The sequence below is a fragment of the Silurus meridionalis genome, chromosome 6 (genome assembly GCF_014805685.1).
Source record: "Silurus meridionalis isolate SWU-2019-XX chromosome 6, ASM1480568v1, whole genome shotgun sequence".
In the NCBI taxonomy this organism is placed as follows: domain Eukaryota; kingdom Metazoa; phylum Chordata; class Actinopteri; order Siluriformes; family Siluridae; genus Silurus; species Silurus meridionalis.
Genome location: NC_060889.1, coordinates 10,718,555 through 10,740,513, shown reverse-complemented (window position 1 = coordinate 10,740,513; position 21,959 = coordinate 10,718,555). Strand labels below are relative to the sequence as shown.

The 21,959-nt window shown below is 39.0% G+C and overlaps 1 protein-coding gene across 5 annotated transcripts in view; it reads left to right on the top strand.

Moving 5' to 3' along the window:
- Positions 1-21,959, top strand: part of malrd1 (MAM and LDL receptor class A domain containing 1) — a 73,984-nt gene that overhangs the window by 14,210 nt on the left and 37,815 nt on the right. For all 5 annotated transcript variants that reach the window (XR_006926285.1, XM_046852538.1, XM_046852537.1 and 2 more), the window contains exons 16-20: positions 1,475-1,688; positions 2,059-2,306; positions 4,365-4,650; positions 6,627-6,872; positions 11,377-11,534. Coding sequence is in view for 4 of the 5 variants with exons in the window: in XM_046852538.1 (XP_046708494.1) it covers positions 1,475-1,688; positions 2,059-2,306; positions 4,365-4,650; positions 6,627-6,872; positions 11,377-11,534 (1,152 nt within the window). In the remaining variant the exon portion in view is untranslated. The remainder of the gene's footprint in view (positions 1-1,474; positions 1,689-2,058; positions 2,307-4,364; positions 4,651-6,626; positions 6,873-11,376; positions 11,535-21,959) is intronic.

Here is a 21,959-nt window from a genome sequence, read left to right as displayed (position 1 = left end):
AAAGTATGTCTTATGTTGAATGCTCAGAAATATCTCAACCTTTCTCAACTGATCCTTCACTTTACATCATTAACGTTTTATCAACATTCCATCTACCCCCAAACACATACAGGCACATACACTCTCTATAAACCCTCTCAAACCTTGACTGTTGAAGCTTTGAAGTGCTTTTGAGAGGCTGCCCACAGCACTGAAGTATCTATTCTCTGTGCATATTATATATCGCAGGTCTAAATGCCTTTTGGCTCCTTTTCCTTGTTTGAGAGTTATGCATAATCTACTTTTGCATAATTCACTTTCTCTCAGTTTCTTTCTTAGATGTAGATATAACTTGACTAAACTGTCAAATTATTTAATAGGCTTTGAAGTTTAGTTGATATTTTTATGTACATCATTCATCTATTTTGTTTTGCATGAGGCATTTGCCAGCAGCATGTTTGTCATGCACCTCTAGGGTTGAGGCTTTGAATCACGCCTCTGCCCTGTGTGTTTGGAGTGCCTTGGGGGCTACCTTGAGAAAACTGTTTGTGGTGTGTGAATAGGTCTGTGTGTAATGGGTTGGCACACCATGCCTCCTTCTCTGTGATAGGTGCCAGGCTTGCATATGACCCTTTGAAGGACAAGTAATATAAAAATGGAAGAATGGATGATTTTTACTGGTTGTGAGGATGAGCATGCTGAAAAGATGTTTGAATTAAATTAGTCTTATATAACAGTATATGGTGCTTTTAGGCAGAGATGGCAAAAGTACACACATTGTTCACTCAAGTACATAAGTACAGATACTTTTGTTTTAAAAGACTGGTAAAGGTTAAAGTACTGACTACACTTTTTTACTCAAGTTAAAGAAAATAAGCCTGGGCTCTGACATGTATTTACGTAAAAAGTAGCCTTTAATACCACCTGTTTTACTGTCATGCCAGTAACTGGACCTCACATCATATTAATATATTAATCCAAAAGAATTTTTTATTTTGTTAGCTAATTAATGTATCCAGACTGAACATCCACCATATAAAACAAAAGTAGAGCAAAGATGATGATGTTCAGGAATGTCTCTGTTCTCAGTCACGTTTACATCGCTGACTTTCTCTGTCTAATCCATGTCAGCATCATACTTCTTGTTGCCTTCTGCCTTGCTTGTTGCTAGCTTCATAGGCTAGCCTATGTCTGTGGTGCATGATAGCCAGGAAATGATACACCAGTGGTAGGCTGAAAAAGTAATGCAATTAAAAGAAATAGGTTGATGTGCTGAAAAAGGCATGCAGAGAGAAGAAAAAATATTGATCATGTCACCAAATAGATAAAAAAAAAAAAAAAGTAACAAACCTGGTTTGAAAATGTAAGAAGTAGAAAGTAGAGATATTTGTGTTAAAATTGTGAAATGAGTGAAAGTAAAAAATTGTCTGAAAAATAAATAGTGAAGTAAAGTACTGATACCAGAAAAATTTCTGCTTTCAATTTCTGCTTTCAGGTCATCCTTTGTAGTAAACGAGGTGTAAGCTACATGGGTGATGTGGTTGTTGATGATGTTGAATTTACTGACTGTGCACCACCACTTTTCTACGGTCTCCCGTGCACCAATCATGAGTTTGCTTGTGCAAATGGACTCTGTATTCCTGGTGCCAATTTATGTGACTTCATTGACCACTGTGGGGACGGCTCAGATGAAAACCACTACATCTGCAGTAAGATATTACAAGAAACTATGAAATTTATTGCTATGAACTATACCAAGATGTTCAATTTAGGTGTGCTGATCAGAAAGCAAGTGCTTATAATAAATAAGTTAAAAAAAGACCTAAAAGTATTGATCATTCAAAGTTAGGAGATTTTTTTAGGTTTCCAGCCTGTCTATCATCTTAGGGCCATCAGAATTTAATGCAATTATACAAAAGTTAATTGGTATTTACTTGCATGTTGTTTTGGTCTCATTAATTTATGAACTGCTTTTTTAAGTAAAAGTATTTAGTTTGTAGTTCACTAAATGCCTTGTAACATTTTTTTTCCTCTTCATGTGTTAGTTGATTGGTAAGTTCTTGTTCCTCTTTTTTACAGAGGGCTTTCATGGCCATTGTAACTTTGAATTTGACCTTTGCTCCTGGCACCAACTGGAGAGTGACAATTCTGACTGGTTGATTAAAGCAGGAAGAAGAGCCACTGTAGGAACAAGCCCAGCAACTGATCACACCCTGCGTAACCCCTCAGGCCACTACCTGTACAAAGAGAACTCTTTTGTCAAATCCTCTGGGGACATGGCTCGAATCTCCAGCCCAGTGTTCAGCCAGAGCAGTAGAGAATGCAAGGTCAGATATTATGCATACTGTTCACCATTGATTTAAGTGTAATTTTATCCTGAAGCAACTGAAACACCACCTGGTCTACTAAAAGTAGCACATATAAAGAGACAGAAGTTTTTAAACAAATTAAATGGCATTACAGATAAATTTATAGATTATTTGGGTGATTGGGACACTGTTTGATGTAAGTGGATAAAATAGTGTTAGGCTGGAAAAATTGAGCTTTTTAAAAGCAGTGTCTGTGAAACTATAATACTATATACTATCGTGTCCTTTATTCTCTTTTCAAGCTTGTAGATGTCCGTGTGAGTGCATGTGAATCATTTCTGTCAAGTCATTTTAGATGATTCTCATTTATTTGAAGATGCAGCTATGCAGGAATCAATCAACTATTCATTGTTGGTGTGTCTGTGGAAGAAAGAAAGGGACAAAGAGATGGGGGGATATATATATATATATATGATTGGCCACCTGAAAGGGTTCTGTTGTTCAGCCGCAGATGCACCTCCAATAATAATCAATTGCAGTCCTTCACCCTGAAAGGAAGCCAATTAGAAAGAGACAGGGAGAGAGAGAGAGAGAGAGAAAGAGAGAGAGAGAGAGATAGAGAGAGAGAGAGAGAGAGAGAGAGTGAGAGAAAGAGAGAGAGAGAGACATTTTGTATGCTTGTGATCGTGTTTGTGTTGTCTGTAGAGCTCTGTTGGAGTTCATAACTAATGAGAGAATCCAAACCCCTTCGCTTTATATATTTATTAAAAAGTCTGTCTATATGGTTTGCTACAGAAAAGAGCTCTTAAATTAGTGGTTTGTGTGCGCTTGATTGAGTTCCATCCAGTCCAAAAATTACAAAAAACTTTAAAGATAAATGCTACTGCAAGTAAAATGCAGGATGTGACCATGTCTTCATGTGGGTTATGCTAGACCATATTCCACCATGGTAAATCTCAAATCTTTCACTGCCAATTTAAAGCACATTCAAAGATTTCAAGAGAAATCAAGGCTGCATTCCAGACAGCATACTATTCACTACAGTAGTATGGGTTTGGTAGACATTCCATTTATTCTAACTATTTGATGCTGTCAGGAATGCTGGCTAGGACATTGTCTTTAATAATCGAAGCAATAAAAACAAAGACATTACCCAGTTTGAATGTCGAGGTGCAAGGAAAGGTGAAGCGATCAGCGAGGGGTAATAAGCAAAGGGAATAAAAACAGAATAACATTTAGAAATGAAAAAAGTCCTATACTGTGAAAATTGAGTCCAAGGTGTATGACTAGTTGAGTTGTGTTTTTAAACATGTGTGATGGGAATTTGTCTACTGGAAGCTGCTTCTGTTTCCAGCATAGACATGAGAACTGCCATGATAGAATAACAGAACTGCACATAGCTATAAGGAATCTGAGCTACTTCCAACAACATTCTCTTTACACTACTGCCAGTTGGTTTGCTTGTTACAGTCTACAGTATCCTGCCCATGCTTCACCAAGTAGTCCCTCCATCTGTTCTAACTGCCCCAACAAGCAGAACACAAACAGAACTGTCCGCCCTTAATTAAGTATGTTTAAGTCTGTCAGATTTTACCTTCTCTCTCTCTCTTTCTCTCTCTTTCTCTCTCTCTCTCTCTCTCTCTCTCTCTCTCTCTCTCTCTCTCTCAAAGCTAGCTAGAATTTGTGGATCATTAAGCCATAAGAGCATTAATGAGTTCAGGCAGTGATGTCAGCTGAGGAGACCTGGTGTGCAGTCAGTGTTCCAGTTCATGTAAAAGGTGTTAAGTCGTCTTGAAGCAGGCCTGTAAGTGTGGAAGCCACCACAACTTTTTCCTCTTCAAATGTCTTTACAGACCTAGAGTTATTTGTGTACAGGAGCAGTGTCATGCTGGAACAGATTTGGGTCTCTGGGTTTCAGTGAAGGACTAAATTTAATTGTGTAGAGTTTAAAGGAGGATCCACAGGAGGATGTCCACTTACTTTTGCCCATATAAAGTGTGTCAGTAAATTAATTGATTGCTTCTAAGAAGTGTTAAATAGTATTTTCTATGAGCATTTTTTTTTTTTTTTTTGTAGATGGTGTTTTACCTGCACATGTCTGGTGAGGGCGCTGGCACTCTGAGTGTGTATATGATCACAAAGTCCTCACTCCTCCTCCTCCTCAACCTCACAGGGTATCAGGGCAACTACTGGATCAGACAGGAAGTACCCCTTATCTCCAAAGAGCACTTCCAAGTCATGTTTGAGGGCAGAATGGGTCAAAATGGAAGGGGAGATATCAGCATCGATGACATCACTTTCTCACCAGGCTGTCTCTTTAACCATGATTCAAAGACAAACCTCCCAGACCCTATGCAAACTGGTAGGCTTTTTGTTTGTTTTATCTTATTTTGCATTGGGTCCGTTCAATGCGAGCTGGTTCCTTCTGTTCTGTTAACCCTAATGGAAACCGTTTTGGTCCATATAAATTCAAAGTAAAAACTAATTTAAAAACCTTCTGATACCATTATAAGCACTTAAATTCCCTGCCATCACTGGGTCAAATTTATGACTCCCAATGCCTTATTGCTTTTTCAACCAATATTTTCTCCTTCCTATACCTACCCCATATATACCATTGCAATATTTAATTCCCTTCTCATTGAAGTTTCTATGGTTCCATATACCTCAGATTATTTCTTCATCTTCTGACGAGGTTTTTTTCATAAACCTATCTAAGCAGCTCCAAATGGCTAATGTCGAAACACAAATTTATATTTTATCACAATATCACATTCCATGCAGCCCTCTCAATCACTTTCCTTATCCTTTTCTTTTTCCCCTTCCTGGGGTTGGCCTGTTCTTTCTCACTGCATTAAGCACTGATAGGTTGTCTATAGTAAGTTTTGCCCTGGAGTAGTGTCTCGATTGGTTCTCTGCCAAGACACAAGGTGATAGCAAAAGAGCACAGCCAACTAAGTCTGGACATTAGTTTGCATAGAGCTGTGTAGACTGGAGTGAAGGAAATAAATGAAAGAAAGTGAAACATTGGTAGTTGAAAAATGTTTGTTTTTCAAGAACCATGGAGCATATATCAGCTTTTTTTTATGTTTGTCTCTTGCAGAGATTTTGTGTTTGTCCGTTGATTCCACTGCATGATTCACTTCTATTCAATGTGTTTTTTTCTTATTAGTAGGTCCATTATTAGCTGGTGTCTGTCCTGCCTAAACTGGTGTACAGCGAGACATTCTATGTGAAAAGCAATGGGGCCCTTTAGCATCCCTTGAGTTATTTACACATTGATTCCTCTGAGACAGAGGCAGAATGAGTGAGAATGCAGTAGACAGGGAGGTAAGACGTTTTAATCTATAGTCGGGTTTTCACATTGATTGACAAGACCGCAGGGTGTGAGAAATGGGAACAAATGTCCCTGTGACACAAAAAGCTTAGTGTGTGCTGTTGTTAGGTTTTTTCTCAAGAGTAACGCTGTGACTGGGTCTGTGTGTGGTCTTCCTGAAAACAAAGACTCTGCTATGGCTGCGTCTGTCTGGCCCTCCTCAGGCAATGTGTCTGTGCATCAGTGTGTGTGGATTGTCTAGCATTGTCTCATAATAGCTTGTGTCGCCAATTAATTTTACAAGTAAAGATTAACCTTGGAATGTGGCACATTTAACAACTTCTTTAAGCTTCATTTAGATCAAAGTCCTGTGTACTGGTTTCGGTCATGCTAGTAAGATGACATGATGCCTGGTGTACCTGATATGAAGCATACATCTGCAGCCAGTGTGCATGCAGTAGTGTGGATTTGATCAGCATTCCATTGCACATCAGAGTCAGGCTCAGGGTTTTAATTTTGTTCACTTTGCTCTGGAGCTAGTTCAGAGATTGCCTGATGAGAGATATGATTCACACACCCCCACCATACTTCTTCCCAGCTTTGTCCCAGAATTTTTTTTTTTTCAGTTATCTGATGACAGGTTGTGATTGTGTGTGTATCTGTGGGTCTGTAGATTTGATCTTGAACATACCTGAACATGCATGGTGATGAAGGTTCCTATTGATTTGTTAGTGATTACATAGAAGGAAGAAAAAAAATCTTGTTCCAGCAGTAAGCATTGTAGATATAACAAAAAAACAGCCACTGGTCTTGACTTCTCCACTGGAAGAAATGGTTAGAGAATTTATTTACTCTTTTCATTACTTATTAGAGTAACCTCCCCTCTTCCTCATGCCTCATCACACCTTTGAAACCCTAAAATTCCAACTTTTGAGCATTTCTACACATGGTGCTACAAAATGAATCTTTGAATATTTTTCATATAAACATATTATACATTATTTGTATCTGTTTGTTCTCAGGATCCTGCCCACAGGGATTACTTTGCTGTGATAATGGTGCCTGTTACAAACCAGAGCAACTTTGTAATTTTATTGATGACTGTGGGGACAACAGCGATGAGAAGAACTGTGGGACTTCTTGCTCATTCGAAGAAGGACGTTGTGGATGGAAGAGTTCCCTTGCAGACAATTTTTATTTAATGCTAGGCACTGGCTCGGCCCGGAGCATCAGACCACCATATGATCACACTCTGATGAATGAAAATGGTAGGAAGATACTGAACATGAACATTGAACATATCTGAGATATTGAAGCTTTTACACAGGTTGATGCACAATTCTGTCATTTTCACACAGATCAGTTTTTTGCCGGTTGTTTACATACTGTATAGAATGCATTTAGAAAGTGCATTAATACACTATACTGACCATCTCTAGGTTACGTATGTAACCCTAGTTTCCTGAAGGAAAGAGATGCTGCATTAACAATGCTTTGCACTCTGGGTCATACAAGCACTCTGGGTCGCGTCCAGGGCCTCAGTTTTTGGGTGCCATGCATTAAACGTGTCACCAAGGGGTGTGTACCCAGCAACTGCTTAGCAAGCGGAGCACAATAAGCCATGATAACAGACACGTAACCTTTCAGGCTAGAAGGAGACAACCCTGAGGTGAACTCCAGCACTAAACCAACTGGAGTGGAGGGAGACACCCGCTGGAAGTCGCAGTGCCCTGAAGCATGTGTCATGGCAGGGTTAATAGGCTGACCTTTTGATGGTGCTGAGGAGGGATGGGCACCATATAGTGAGGTCCCCTGGTGCAGTTCTAGGGGCCTCTTGAGAGGCGGTGAGCCTCTAGGTCCGCTATGGTACCAGGCAGAAACAAGGAGGGCCCTTGCTGGAGCTGGCTGTGTCCTTAGGCACTGAATGTGGTAGGGTTAACGAACCAGCTTCCTAAAGGGCACCAGGGTGGGGCAGGCACCATGTAATGAGGTGCACAATGCCCTTTCCTGGCGTAGGCCCTGCCCACCAAAACCAAGGGGCTCGGTGGGCAGTAATGGGCCTTGAGGGATGATGCCACACATGGGAAGAGATCTCACTCATTCAGCTCTACTACATTTGCGTGGAGAGAAACATTGGGGCTTAAGAGGCAGGCCAATTAAAGCTTAGTCCAGGACCTGGACACCTTAGTGTGAGGGTCCAAGAAAAAGGGGCAGACCCCAGTGTCGAGGCAGAGACCCAGGTTGCAGAAAGCACTTGTTGAGTTTACTGAACGGACACCATTCTGCTGCTCAGCAAGTGACATCCAGCTTGGCAACGGCACAAGTCACTACCTCCAACAGCTCCTAAAACAGGGACGGCTGCGAGGGTGTGTCTATGGGTTTATCAGCTTTCATCCTACTCTTTCTCGGAGGAAGAGAGGTGGAGCGTATCACTCTATACACAGCAGGAAGAGAACCGCGAGGTGTGAGATCACCCCCCTTGAGGAGTGCTCTCCGGGAGCAGAACGTTCGCATAGACATGCGAGCACAATGTGCATGATGTAATGTGCGCATAATGTGCGGCGAATATGCGCCGAAGGTGTGCAAAATAGGCGAAAGTGTGCAGCATGTGAGCCGAATATGTGGCAATTGTATGCAGCATGTGCAAAGATCTTACGTGCTCCGCTCCCAAGCAAGTGACGCACGGGCTGTATTTGTCCAGTCAAGTCAAGTTTATTTCTATAGCGCTTTTCACAACAGACATTGTCTCAAAGCAGCTATACAGAATTTAACAGTTAAGGTGAACGAGGTGTGTTTGTCCCTGATGAGCAGCCATGGTGAATGTGGCAAGGAAAAACTCCCTTAGATGTTATGAGGAAGAAACCTTAAGGGGGAACCCGACTCAAAAGGAACCATCCTCATTTGGGGGATATCAAGAGTATGATTATAGTCTTTAAACAATACAGAGCACTGGAGAGTAAGAACTAACATGAGCACTGGAATGTAAGATGATGAGTAATTCTAAGTCTTTAAAACCAGATGTAGCGCAATTCACATAATTTCACAAGCTTGTGTCCAAATATAATTTTGCTAATGTGAATGTATATAGGCAGTGGTTCAGGATTTTATCCACAGTGTTTCTGCTATTTGGGTGCATTTGATATTGTATGAATCGCAGTGTGTTTAATATATTTCTATGCTTTTTTTTGTAGAACATAGTGAATTGAAGTAAAAATGATAATACAAAGTGAGTGTCAAGTAACTGTCAACTTGTTTGAAACTACCCAGTATATAAGCTATACAGAAACATGCCTACCACACTTTTAGGTAATAAATACAAAAAGTAATTATACACTTGCACAGTAATCTCATTTTACATTACATTTTGTGCACAGTTGAACGATTGCTTGCTTTTATTTCTTTCGGACGTTTACCCCTTACCAAAAACCTGTAGGGGACAAACACACACAGAGCCCTTCTTGAACAAACAGAAGCTAGCGTCTGCTCCACTGCATGCGTGTTTTATAGCTTCCTGGTCGTGACATTGCCCTGTTGGTGACGTCGTGCCTCTCCGTTGGATGGATTGCACATGTGATTCAGAGCGTGGACAACGTGGAAGCGCTCCCGAATCGTTGTTGACGCAGCTAGAGTTCCTGAAAGGGAACTGGGCTTCATGGCAAAGTGCCTAGATTGAAGCCTATTCTCAGTGCAAGACACATAAAATTATTTTTTTATTTTTTTATTTTTTGCAAATTCCCAGCAGGCTTTTATGTGTCATGAACTGAGGAGAGGCTTCCGTCTGGCCACTCTGCCATAAAAGCCCAGATCAGTGGAGCATTGCAGTTATGGTTGACCTTTTCTCTTGAGCTCAGATATGAGCATAGAATTTTTGTTCACCTCTCTTATCAAAACCCTTCTCCACTGATTGCTCAGTTTAGCCAGGCAGTAGGCTCTATGAAAAGTCCCAAATATCTTTCATATAAGAATCATTGAGGCCACTGTATTATTTGTAGGCTTCCCCAGAGCTGTGCCTTGATACAATCCTATTTTTGAGCTATGTAGCCATTTCCTTTGAACTCATTGCTAGGTTTTTTTTCTTATATGCATTTACAAGTATTAAACCTCATGTGTAGGAAAGGTACAGTTGTGTACCTTTCCAAATAACATAAAATCAATTAAATTTGCCACATGTGCACGCCAGTCAAATGTTTTAAAAATGATCCAAAGAAATGGGATGCACCTGAGCTCAATTTCTAATGTGTCATAGCAAAGGAACTGAATACTAACGTTGACTTGATATAACTTTAGTTTTGTTATTTAAAGAAAATTACAAAGTTGTTACAAATTTGATTTGTGCTTTGTCATTATGAGGTATGGAGTGTAAATTTCAGTAAAAAAAGTTGCAATGCAAAAAAACAAAATATGAAAAACTGAAAACGCCTGAAAACGTTTTAAATGCACTCTATATAAAACCTGACACATCAAATTCTTATACAGAATATATGTTGGACTACACATCTTAAATTGTAGCCTGCTGTACTTTTTAGGCTGAGAGAGTGAAAGTGAGTAGAAATGTTCATAGTGAGCAAATGTTTGCCATCTTACAGCACATTAAAGACACTGAACAGAAATAAAACAGTCAACATAAGTCATTAAGTTCCAAGTAGATCATTGCAAAAGCTCATAAACATCTGCCTGTCCGTGTTTTAACTATTTTTTTACATTTTAATATTTTTGCATTAGAAGCCTCAATTTTACACTGGCTCTACAGCCAGGACTGAATCCTTGCACTGCCACAGTCTGGTTTCTGTAACTACTCTGCAATTAGTTTTTTGTTTGTTTGTACTCCATCATACACTGATTAGCCATTTTTACATTTAGACTCCACTGACTACCCTCAAAGATTCATGCTTTATTTAAGATACATGTGTCGATTTGAGTGTCATTTAAGTACCAATACTGCAATGAGAAAGAAATGCATGTAGATTGTAAGTCAAATGACTAGATATCAACTAAATTTTTGATTTACAGTATAACCTTATAACTTGTCCCATGTCATATGTAAAGAGCTGCATTCCGAGCTGTTTATAATTACAGTATGAAGCAATGCAGCCTTAGTTAAAGCTTAAAGTTATACCATGTGCTTTAATAGGACACATGAACAATACAGGATCCAAAAGGCATGGTTTAATGATGCCATTTATCTTGTTTAATCTATACATAATAGTTTTTTTATAGTCTATAATAAGATTTGAATACAGGCACGCACATTTATTCTTTCATTTAACAGTAGATTTGCATGATCAGGGGTAATTAAAATAAAATAAAACATTTCTAAACCTCGATTATTGAATCTGTTAATTTTGCCCAGTCAACTTGGCTGTGACATTCCAATGGCATTATTTTCGCATTGCATATGGCTTTATCTCAATATTGTTAATTTCACTAATTAAATAGCACTGGAATTTACTCTCTGTGGGTTTGTACTATCAACAATCATTACTATAAAGCCGTTTTAAATGCTGATATCATTGTGCTATAGGTTAAACCCCCTGCCAAAGCATTTAATTAGGATTTTGATTCTTTGTGACATTGGTATAAATAAATTAAGTAAAATCTCTACAGGCTGATCTTTAATTCAGTTGCTCAGTATAGCATTTTTTCCACTATATATAGTTATAAAGACACACGCCTGCAATCCTGAATCTTGTTTTATCCTGAATCTGTATTTTATTTAAATGATTCTCTTTTTTCCCCCTAACCCCTCTCTTTTTCTTCCCCTTTACTTCCAAGGCCACTTTTTGTATTTGGCATCCACTCCAGTAGGTTTAAAAGGGAATAAAGCTCACATGAGAAGTTTTGTATATAAAGAGTCCAGCGCCACCTGCAAACTTGCTTTCTGGTACTACATTTCCCACAAGGCGACAGGAGTCATTCGTCTCTACTTAAAGGTAAAACATTTCAAACACTTCAAAATGAGTTCCTGTAATTTCAGCCAGAAATATGTTTATGTAAAAGGAGGTGAAGGGATGTTACCAATAAAAAGGTAGGATATAACAGCTCCATGCATTGCTATTATGATTTTTTTCAGAAATGTCTTAATGTGTTGTAATTGCAGATCACAGGATCTGTTAGCTGAATGTATCTTAGAAGTAGTGCTAGAGGCAATTAGACACATGCTTATTGAAAAGAAAGATTCTTGGTAATTCTTGATGTACACAGGAAGATTATGATGGGTTCAACAGCAGTCGGTGTGGGGTTTACCTGCACATGCACATACATTCAGTGCATGGAAATTGGACACACAAAACACACACACAAACACATTCATGACACCTGACCTACTGTGAAATTCTTAACCTGAGTGTGGGAGAGCGTATGGATTTGAGGAAAAAGGAACGCCACGACAGGACAGTGTCAGAGTCAATAAGGTCACTTTTATTGAGAGTTTCTTGATATTCTGGTGCTCAGTGTCTCAGCCACACTTCTCTGGCACACACACTAACATCCTCGCGCTCCTCCTTAAATGTCCCCACCGATCACTGAAAGAGAGAGAACACTCATTAGTCATTATTTGCTTCAGGTGAGGCATTCCTGTGTCTACCTGCTCCCGGCCTCGCCCTCCATTCACAAACCGGCGCTCGACCACGCCCCCGCTGCCACACTGAGTATCCAAAATGTACACAGTATGCAAAACACCTTAAAACGTAACCCTTGTTCTTCTCAGTCAAGTTTTTTAGTTATTCCTCAGACTTGTTTATTCTGAGTAATGTTTTTCTCTTCCTAGAGAATTTGCTACCAGCTGTATTTAACAAACTTGACTATTATTATTATTATTATTATTATTATATACATTGTATTATTATTACTTCTTCTTTTGGCTTCTTCCAAAAAGCCCCATTATCAGTCTCCATACCCCCCTGTCCTCTACATCTGCCTCTTTTAAACCAACTACCTGCATGTCTTTCCTCATCACACTCATAAACCTCCTCCTTGGTCTTCCTCTTTTCCTTATTCCTGGCGGTTCCATCCTCAGCATTCTCCTACTGATATACCCCATGTTCCTCCTCCACGACTTCATTCACCTTGTTTTCAACACGTCCTAAATGCGCTGTCCCTCTAATAAACTTACTTCTAATCCTGTCCATCCTCATCACTCCCAACGAAAACTTTTAGCTTTGCTACCTCCACCTCCTGTTGTTTAGTCAATGCCACGCTCTCTAAACCATACAGCATAGAACATATGTGTCAAACTCAAGACTCATTTTATATAGAACTATTATTATTGTTATTAAAGGCCCGGCGATATGAAGTGCTGATAACGCACAAACTACAGATCCCATAATGCAGCGCTTCACCTGTCTTGCCAAACGCTAGGCTACCTGGGAACATTACAGCGTCAATCAAGTCGAGCTTCTGTTGATGTATTTAGCCCTATTGTAAAGTTATTGTGAAACCCCTCACAATGGCGAAGAGAAAAGTTGATTCTAAAAACAGAGCTTTTCAAAACCGATGGTATTCTGAGTATAATTTACTGGCACTGCCGGTAAACACGTGTGTTTTATTTGTGGAGCGAATGTGGCTGTAATTAAGGAATTGAATCTGAGACGCCACTACGAGACAAAACATCAGGCAAAACCTGAATGCAGAGCAGAAGATACAGAAAGTAGAAGAGTTAAAGAAGAATCTGACATTTCAGCAGACGTTTTTCACCAGAGCAAAATCACAAAGTGAAGCTGCTTGAAGAGCTGCATGATGAAGGTGTGCAACAAAATGGCATAAGAGCAAAGAGAACTGAATGTTTTGATTTGTTGTTATGTTAACTTTTGCTGGAAATCACAAATGTTTTTTTGCAGCATGTTTTGAATTTGTATCATTTTGATAGAAGATATTTTTATGGAGAGCAAAATATTTGTAAGTTATTTAAAGTTTGTTTATTTTTTATAAAATGGCATAAGAGCAAAAAATCTGTTTTGATCTGGTGTTATTTTAACCTTTACTTAAAAGCACTATTTGTATTTATTTTTAGGGTTTTTCAGCATGTTCATATTTCTAATTTGTATAATTTTGACAGGAGATATTTTTATGAAGAGCTATTTAAGTTTATTTAAGTTATTTAAAGTTTACCGTAATTTCTGGACTATTAAGCGCACTCAAATATAAGCTGCACCCACTGAATTTCACAAAGATTTTTATTTTGAACATAAATAAGCCGCACCTGTCTATAGGCCTACACTGAAAATAATAACCTTTACACAGGCTTTAACGAAAGACAGTGTCTGTTACTCGGCTTGTATCTAAACAGTAGAAAACCAAGAAAGTCATTGTTCACTGTCTTCCTCCTTCCTTTCGCAACAGTTTCTCTCGAGAGTTTTTCTTTTGGCATCGTTGTGCGTTTAAAAATCACCATCGGTAAAGCTTTTCTCCCGATGCCGTGCAGCTCAGAACACAGGTGAAGTGCGTTTTTTCATGCCCGGTTATTTTCAGCGTGACGAATGATTCGCATTTCCTGCCGAGTGAGCGGCCGGTCAAACGTCAGAGGAACCTCATCCGATTCAGTGGGAGCGCGATTTAATATAAAGAGTTTCACTGGTTCACCTGAACCCCTTCGGCAATAATATTGGTCTAATGTTAAAGTTGATTTATTCTGGAATAATATTCCTGTCTGTTAAAAAAACATTTAGTTTTAGTGTGTTCAATAAATGTCCTGTTCGGCCCGCGACCTAACATGTGCTTTGAGTTTTGGCCCCCTGTGCAATTGAGTTTTACACCCCAGACATAGCCGGTCTCACCACAGTCCTATAAACTTTGCCTTTCACTCTTGCAGATCCCCTTCTATCACAAATCACTCCTGCCACTCTTCTCCACACACTCCATCCTGCCTGAACTCTTTTCTTTACTTCTCTAACACACTCTTCATTACTTTGCACTGTTGACACCAGGTACCTGAACTCCTCCACCTTCTCCACCTCTTCTTCCTGAAACTGCACCACTTTATTTCACTGTCTCATTCACACACATGTACTCTGTCTTTCTCCTACTGACTTTCCTTCCTCTTTTCTCCAGCATGACCTCCACCTTTCCAGACTCTTCTCCACCTGCTCCCTACTTTCACTACAAATAACAATATTATCCGCAAACATCATAGTCCACAGAGACTCCTGTCTGACCTTTACCGTCAACCTGTCCATCACCACTGCAAACAGGAAAGGGCTTAGAGCCGATCCTTAATGCAGTCCAACCTCCACCTTGAACCAGTCTGTCATTCCTACTGCACACTTCACTGCTGTCACACTGTCCTCATACATGTCCTGCACCACCCTCACATACTTCTCTGACACACCTGACATCCTCATGCAATACCACAACTCCTCTCTCAGCACCCTGTCATATGCTTTCTCTAAATCCACAAACACACAATGCAACTCCTTCTGACCTTCTCTATACTTCTCCATCAACATTCTCAAAGCAAATAATGCGATTGTGGTGCTCTTCCTCGACATGAAACCATACTGTTGCTGACAGATGGTCACCTCTTCTCTCAGCCTGGCTTCCACTATTCTTTCCCATAACTTCATGGTGTAACTGATCAAATTTATTCCCCTGTAGTTACTGCAGGTCTGCACATCTGCCTTATTCTTAAGGATTGTTACAAGCACACCCCTTCTTCATCCACTTGTGGAGCATAAGCACTGATGACATTTATCACAACCCCTTCAACTTCCAACATCACGTTCATCATCACCCTGTCAGGAACCCTTCACCTCCACTACACTATTACTGTACTCTTCCTTCAGGATCACCCCTAAACCATTTCTCTTTCCATCCACACCATAATAGAACCTTTTAAACCCCCCTCCAATGTTCCTGGCCTTACTCCCTTTTTACTTGGTCTCCTGAACACACACCATATCTACATTTCTCCACTCCATCATATCAGCCATCTCTCCCTTTACCAGTCAAGTACCCACCCTATCCTCCACTCTCCTCCACTTCTCCTTTACCTGCTGTCTCTGTAGACGTCTTCCTCCTCTTCTTCTCTTCCTTTGGCCAACAATAGCCCAAATTCCACCGGTAACCGATATCTGTGGCGGTCGTTGTTAACCCGGGCCTGGACCGACATGTTTTTCGTTGGATGCCCTTCCTAACGCAACCCTCCCCATTTATCTAGGCTTGGGACTGGCACTAAGAGTGCACTGCCTTGTGCAACCCTAATAGCTGGGTTTTATCATTATTTATCATTATTTTAGAAAAGCAGCAATTCAAAAGCCATTGTTCTTGTGAAGAAAATCCAAATGTCCCACAATATCAAAATTGTTTCTCATGGTAATGCCAAAATCAGCACTTCTCTATGTTCCTCATCAACCACCGCACCTCACCAGATCATGTCAAATAACTGTTACATTTTGTTTAATGAGCACAAGTATTTAAGTTACGTTTAGTACCTGATTCATCATCTATCTTTTTGTCATTCATTGTTCTCAGGTTATAGTATATGCCATAGTTCATGCCTGTCCCCATGCTTCGAAATCCTAGTTCATGTTTTGATATAAAATTTGCGAGACAGTTCTCAAATTTACGTTGCAGTTACATTTTCTGTTACAGCACAGAAAAAATTGCTACACCTGTAAATTTATATTTGCAGTTATAGTTTATTTAGAACACCTTATTGTTCCTGTAATACCAGCTAATGCACAGTGACTTGTATGGCAGACACTTTACCTTATCGACAGTCATTTAGTGATTACAGTAACTCCCCATTTATCATGGTGGTTACGTTTCAAAACTGCCCACAATAAAAGAAAAAACGTGATAAGCGGATGCCACCCCAAAAATGCAATTTTATGTATACAGTACTGTATTGTATTTGCATTTTACTTCATTTTATAATGAATAATTATATTTGTTTTAATAAATTTCATTATTTCAACATAAAACTCAACTTCAACATAAAAACAATTCCCTATATATTTTTTGGTCTATTGTGCTATCGATGAGAGACTGGGAAAACCAGCCAAACAAATTTATGTGGAAAATGCATTTAAACCAATAAACCAGGGCCATGAGATTCAAACCATGGTTAAGCGGGGGGTTTACTGTATATCATTTTTATTAGAAATAGTAGTAGTACTAGTCATAAAATAAAAGAAAAACATAATGTCACTGATATATATAGAAAGACTGCTACAGAGCATACACATGTTTATTTAACATTTACTAGAAGAGAATCTCAGATGTCAGCTCTTTATAATAGTCAGTAAATTTGCCAAAACAATAAATTCTTCAGGACAAAGGTGTTTACAATTTCCGGTTTCTCAAAAAATATGACAAGCTGTGTTTCTTTGTTGTTCTTGTTTTTGTTTCATTAACTTCAAAAAAAGAGAGAAATAAGACACTGGAGAACAAATAACTGTATTTAGTTGTTATAATGTAAACCATAACAGCATGGACAACGTAGGACTGATTTCCAGCCCAGAAATTTTATCTGAACGGCCCACACACTCACTTGGGATGCCCACAAATTGACAAATCCACTGTTTAAACGTTTCTGACAATTTGTTTTTTAAAATATTTCACAGTAGGCACTGGCTGTACAACACAAATTAAATAAATACTGCAAAAAAAATAAATGGCCCAAATTGAATATGATATCTATAGCTAATTTCAAATGTTGACATTGGTCATTACATTAAGTAATAGCTTCAATAAAATAATTTTAACGTTTTGTGCTTTTGTATTTAACAGTAACTAAACATACACAGTAGGGCAAGTAATGCAAATATAAATTAGGCTTTACACTAAAAATGCCAAATGCATTTTCCAGCAAAGTAAAAATACAATTGTTCAATGCTAAATATGCTGAACACTGACCGCAGCTTGAAGATGAGAGAAGGATGGGTGCTCTAGAAATTGTAGTTTGTCAAGTGACAAAGATCTCATGATTTAAAGCAGTAGAGTATCTATAATATTGGCATACCAGTAGAAGCATGGAGATGGAGAGATGGCAGTGGAGTTTTTTTGGAAGGGGAGAGGATTCCTGAGGAATGGAGGAGTGTGCTGGTACCAATTTTTAAGAATAAGGGAGATGTGCAGACCTGCAGTAACTACAGGGGAATTAGGTTGATCAGTCACCCCATGAAGTTATGTGAAAAAGTAGTGGAAGCTTGGTGAGAGGAGAGGTAACCATCTGTGAGGAACAGTGGAAGAGCACTACTGACGCAATATTTGCTTTGAAAGTGTTGATGGAGAAGTATAGAAAATGTCAGAAGAATTTGCATTGTGCATTTGTGGATTTAGAGAAAGCGTACGACAGGGTGCCGAGAGAGGAGTTGTGGTATTGTATGAGGAAGTCAGGTGTCGCAGAGAAGTATGTGAGGGTGGTGCAGGACATGTATGAGGACAGTGGGATAGCAGTGAAGTGTGCAGTTGGAACGACAGACTGGTTTAAGGTGGAGGTGGGACTGCATCAAGGATTGGCTCTAAACCCTTTCCTGTTTGCAGTGGTAATGGACAGGTTGACGGAAGAGGTCAGACAGGAGTCTCAATGGACTATGATGTTTGTAGATGATTTTGTGATTTGTGGTGAGAGTAGGGAGCAGGTTGAGAAGAGCCTGGAGAGGTGGAGGTATGCACTGGAGAGAAAGGGAATGAAAGTCCATAGGAGTAAGACAGAGTACATGTGTGTGAGTGAGAGGGAGGACAGTGGAGTGGTGCGGTTGCAGGGAGAAGAGGTGGAGAAGGTGGACGAGTTTAGGTACCTGCGGTCAAAAGTGCAAAGTGATGGAAAGTGTGTTAGAGAAGTGAAGAAAAGTGTGAAGTCAGGGTGGAGTGGGTGGAGAAGAGTGATAGCAGGAGTGATTTGTGATAGAAAGGAATCTGCAAGAGTGAAACGCATTGACTACAAGACAGGAGGCGGAGTTAAAGGTGGCAGAGTTGAAGATGCTGAGATTTTCAACGGGAGTGACAAGAACAGACAAGATTAGAAATCAGTTCATTAGAGGAACAATGCATGGAAGTCATTTTGGAGACAAGGTGAGGGAAAGAGGTGGCAAAAGTACACACATCCTTTATTTTAGTAGAAGTACAGATACTCATGTTTTTAAAATACTCTGGTAAAAGCTGAAGTACTGACTATACTTTTATTTTACTCAAATTAAGGTTAAGAAATTTAGGCTCTGACATGTACTTAAGTAAAAAAGTACCAATTACTACTACCTATTTTAGTGTAACTCTGGTAACTGGACCTCACGTCATATTAGTATTAGGGGTGTCAATCGAGTAAAACATTTAATCGTGATTAAATGCATGATTATCATGAGTTAACTCGCATTTAATCGCAAATTAAATGTACATTTTTATCTGTTTTAAATGTACCTTAAATTAATACATTTAAAATTTTTTTTAACTCTAATCAACATGGGCATGGACAAATATTTATGCTTTATGCAAATGTATGTTTATTATTAGTGAAACCAAACTCAACATAGAGCATGAAGACAAAATATTCTTGCAAATGTTTAAAATTACGTAAATAATCACTACACCAAAAGGAACCTTTGCTATGTTTCCACACGGAAGGCTAATGAGGTGATACTGGAGAAAAACTGTACCTCTTCTAACTTTCATACGGATTGTATAATCAGAGAATATTTGTTTTCACTGTGAATTGGTTTATTTAAATGTAGACACTTTGAGCTTTCTATTCATATATTTATTGTGTGTGTGAGGCAAGTATTCACTAAGGTTGTTTTATTTATGTATCTGTGTGAAGAGATGACGGAGAGAGAGAGATGACAGACCTGTCTGTTTTCTTTATTTTACAAAAGCACTGCGTTTTTTTGTTATTATGATTGTATACAAATAAAGTAAACCCGTTGCGGATTTGAATGATGTATTCCTCTTATCTGTACAATCAAAAAAACTAATTTAAGTTTGTTTCGGTCATTATGAGGAAAAAATGCCACAAAATGCGCCACGCATTTGTCGACCCCAGAGGGTAATTGTGCGGGAAGGACAAGGAGGAGGTTTATGGATGTGGTGAGGGAAAAGCTGCAGGTAGAGGCAGATGTGAAGGACAGAGTGATATGGAGACGGATGATTTGCTGCTAAAAGAAGAAGAGGAGTATCTAATAGGGGTGTAGTTATACACGTATTCGCACCCAAATTTTTCGGTACAGGGCTGTCTGTTTTTCGGTACAGGACTTGAACCGAATGCAATCCTTTTTACATGCGTAACATAGTTAATATCTGAGTATTACTAAGTGGTGGACCGCAAGTTTGTTTAGTCTCCGCCTCACACTTTGAGTGCATTTTTCAAATTATTATTATTAAACATACACAATAGGGGTATAAAAAAAATAACTAGAGTTAGTGCAGTGTCACTGTAGCCACTCACTGCGTACAGGAAATAAGATTTGTTTTGCGCATGCATGAGACCGCTAAAGAATCCATAGCGCTAGCATTAGCCGCTAGCCACTTCCTGTTTAGCGGCTAATGCTAGCACTACGGATTCTAGCTAGCACTAGCTAGCAAACTATGTCCAGCTTCAAGAATTTCTCTTGAAAGGACAAAATTCTGACAGTCCCACATGTTGAGGAGGAATTAATGAATGATAAAAGGAATGAAGACATTTGTTAAAGTATGCTGAAATAAGTAGATCATATCGTTAGAAAATTAAACACACAAACAGACACACAAATACACTTAGACTTACATACAGATCTGTATTACCCAAACTGGGTCTAACAAGTTGTAACTATTTAAAATAATTTCTCAATTTCTTTAATTTTATTTAATCAATTTAATTTGTGTTTAAATGTATTTATTAATGTAATCAATATAATCAAAGTGTATTGCATTCATATGATTTATTCTATTTACATTTTTTTCATGTAAACTGTAAACAACAAGCAATTTTATGTTTTGCATTTCTTCCCCTAACTGTACTGAAATTGAACCGAACAGTGACTTAAAAACTGAGGTACTTACAGAACCATGAATTTTGTGTACCGTTTCACACTTTTAGTATTTACTATATCTTTTTTCTCTCTAGATTATTTTTATTTATATTATTTGCACTGGGATGGTCACACAACGGTCATTGCTGCAGTAGTGAGTATGCAGTGCTACACTGTGTGTAATAGATACCTGTCACACCAGGTACATTGCTTGTTTTGCTGTCTCAAATTTGGCATATTTACAATACTTATAAAACTTCTTTAATCTGGCCCTTTTCCTCTCCCACTTCTTTTTGCTCTCCATATTGAATAAATCCTAAATGTTCTTTGGTTTAACAGTAAACCTTTGCATTTGTCATGTGACCAGCCTGGAATCGATCTATTAGGGATCTCAAAGGACCATGTTCATTGTTTTGTTGCGTAAAGTATGGAGAGACAGGAGCGTAATCGATAAACTACAAGTGTGTTAACTTTGTCTTAGTCTACTTGCACTATTTGCTTTGCCAACAATGGAATGAGATTTGTGGCAATAAAGCACTGCAGAACTGAACTAAAATGTGCATGGGGAAGAGAGTAAACTGCTCAGAGGGCAGCTGCCATTGCTGCAACATGTATCTCATGTGTAATTAAAAAGTAAAAAAGTGTGACTTGTAATGATGCTTTCTGAATAAATTCGTAATTTGTAATTACTGGTATACAGTGCCCTCCACAATTATTGGCACCCCTGTTTAAGATGTGGTCGTGAACTTCAAAAAATTCTCCTTTTTTTTAAAACAACATAGAACCCAAATGCAAAAAAAGAGAAAAATCCAACCTTTTATTTAAGTACATTACTTTGGTGGTAAAAAAATCACACATTTAGAAAAAAAAAAAAAACTTGAGATCATGTGTGCCACAATTATTGGCACCCCTGATGTTAATACTTTGTACAACCTCCTTTTGCCAACAAGACAGCACTTAATCTCCTCCTATAACATTTCACAAGATTGGAGAACACAGAGAGGATTTTGACCATTCTTCTTTGCACAATCTTTCTAGATCATCCATTGTCCTGGGTCCTCTCTTATGCACTCTTCTCTTTAGCTCGCCCCACAGGTTTTCGATTGGGTTGAGGTCTGGGGACTGAGATGGCCATGGGAGGACCTTGAGTTTGTGACTGCTGAACCACTTTTGTGTAGATTTTGCCACATGTTTTGGATCATTATCCTGCTGAAAGACCCAATGACGACCCATCTTCAGCTTTCTGGCAGAGGCCATCAGGTTTTTATTTAAAATATCCTGGTACTTCAAAGCGTTCATAATGCCATGCACCCTAACAAGGTTCCCAGGGACTTTGGAAGAGAAACAGGCCCACAGCATCACAGATCCTCCACCATACTTCACGGTGGGCATGAGGTGCTTTCGGCATACTCATCTTTT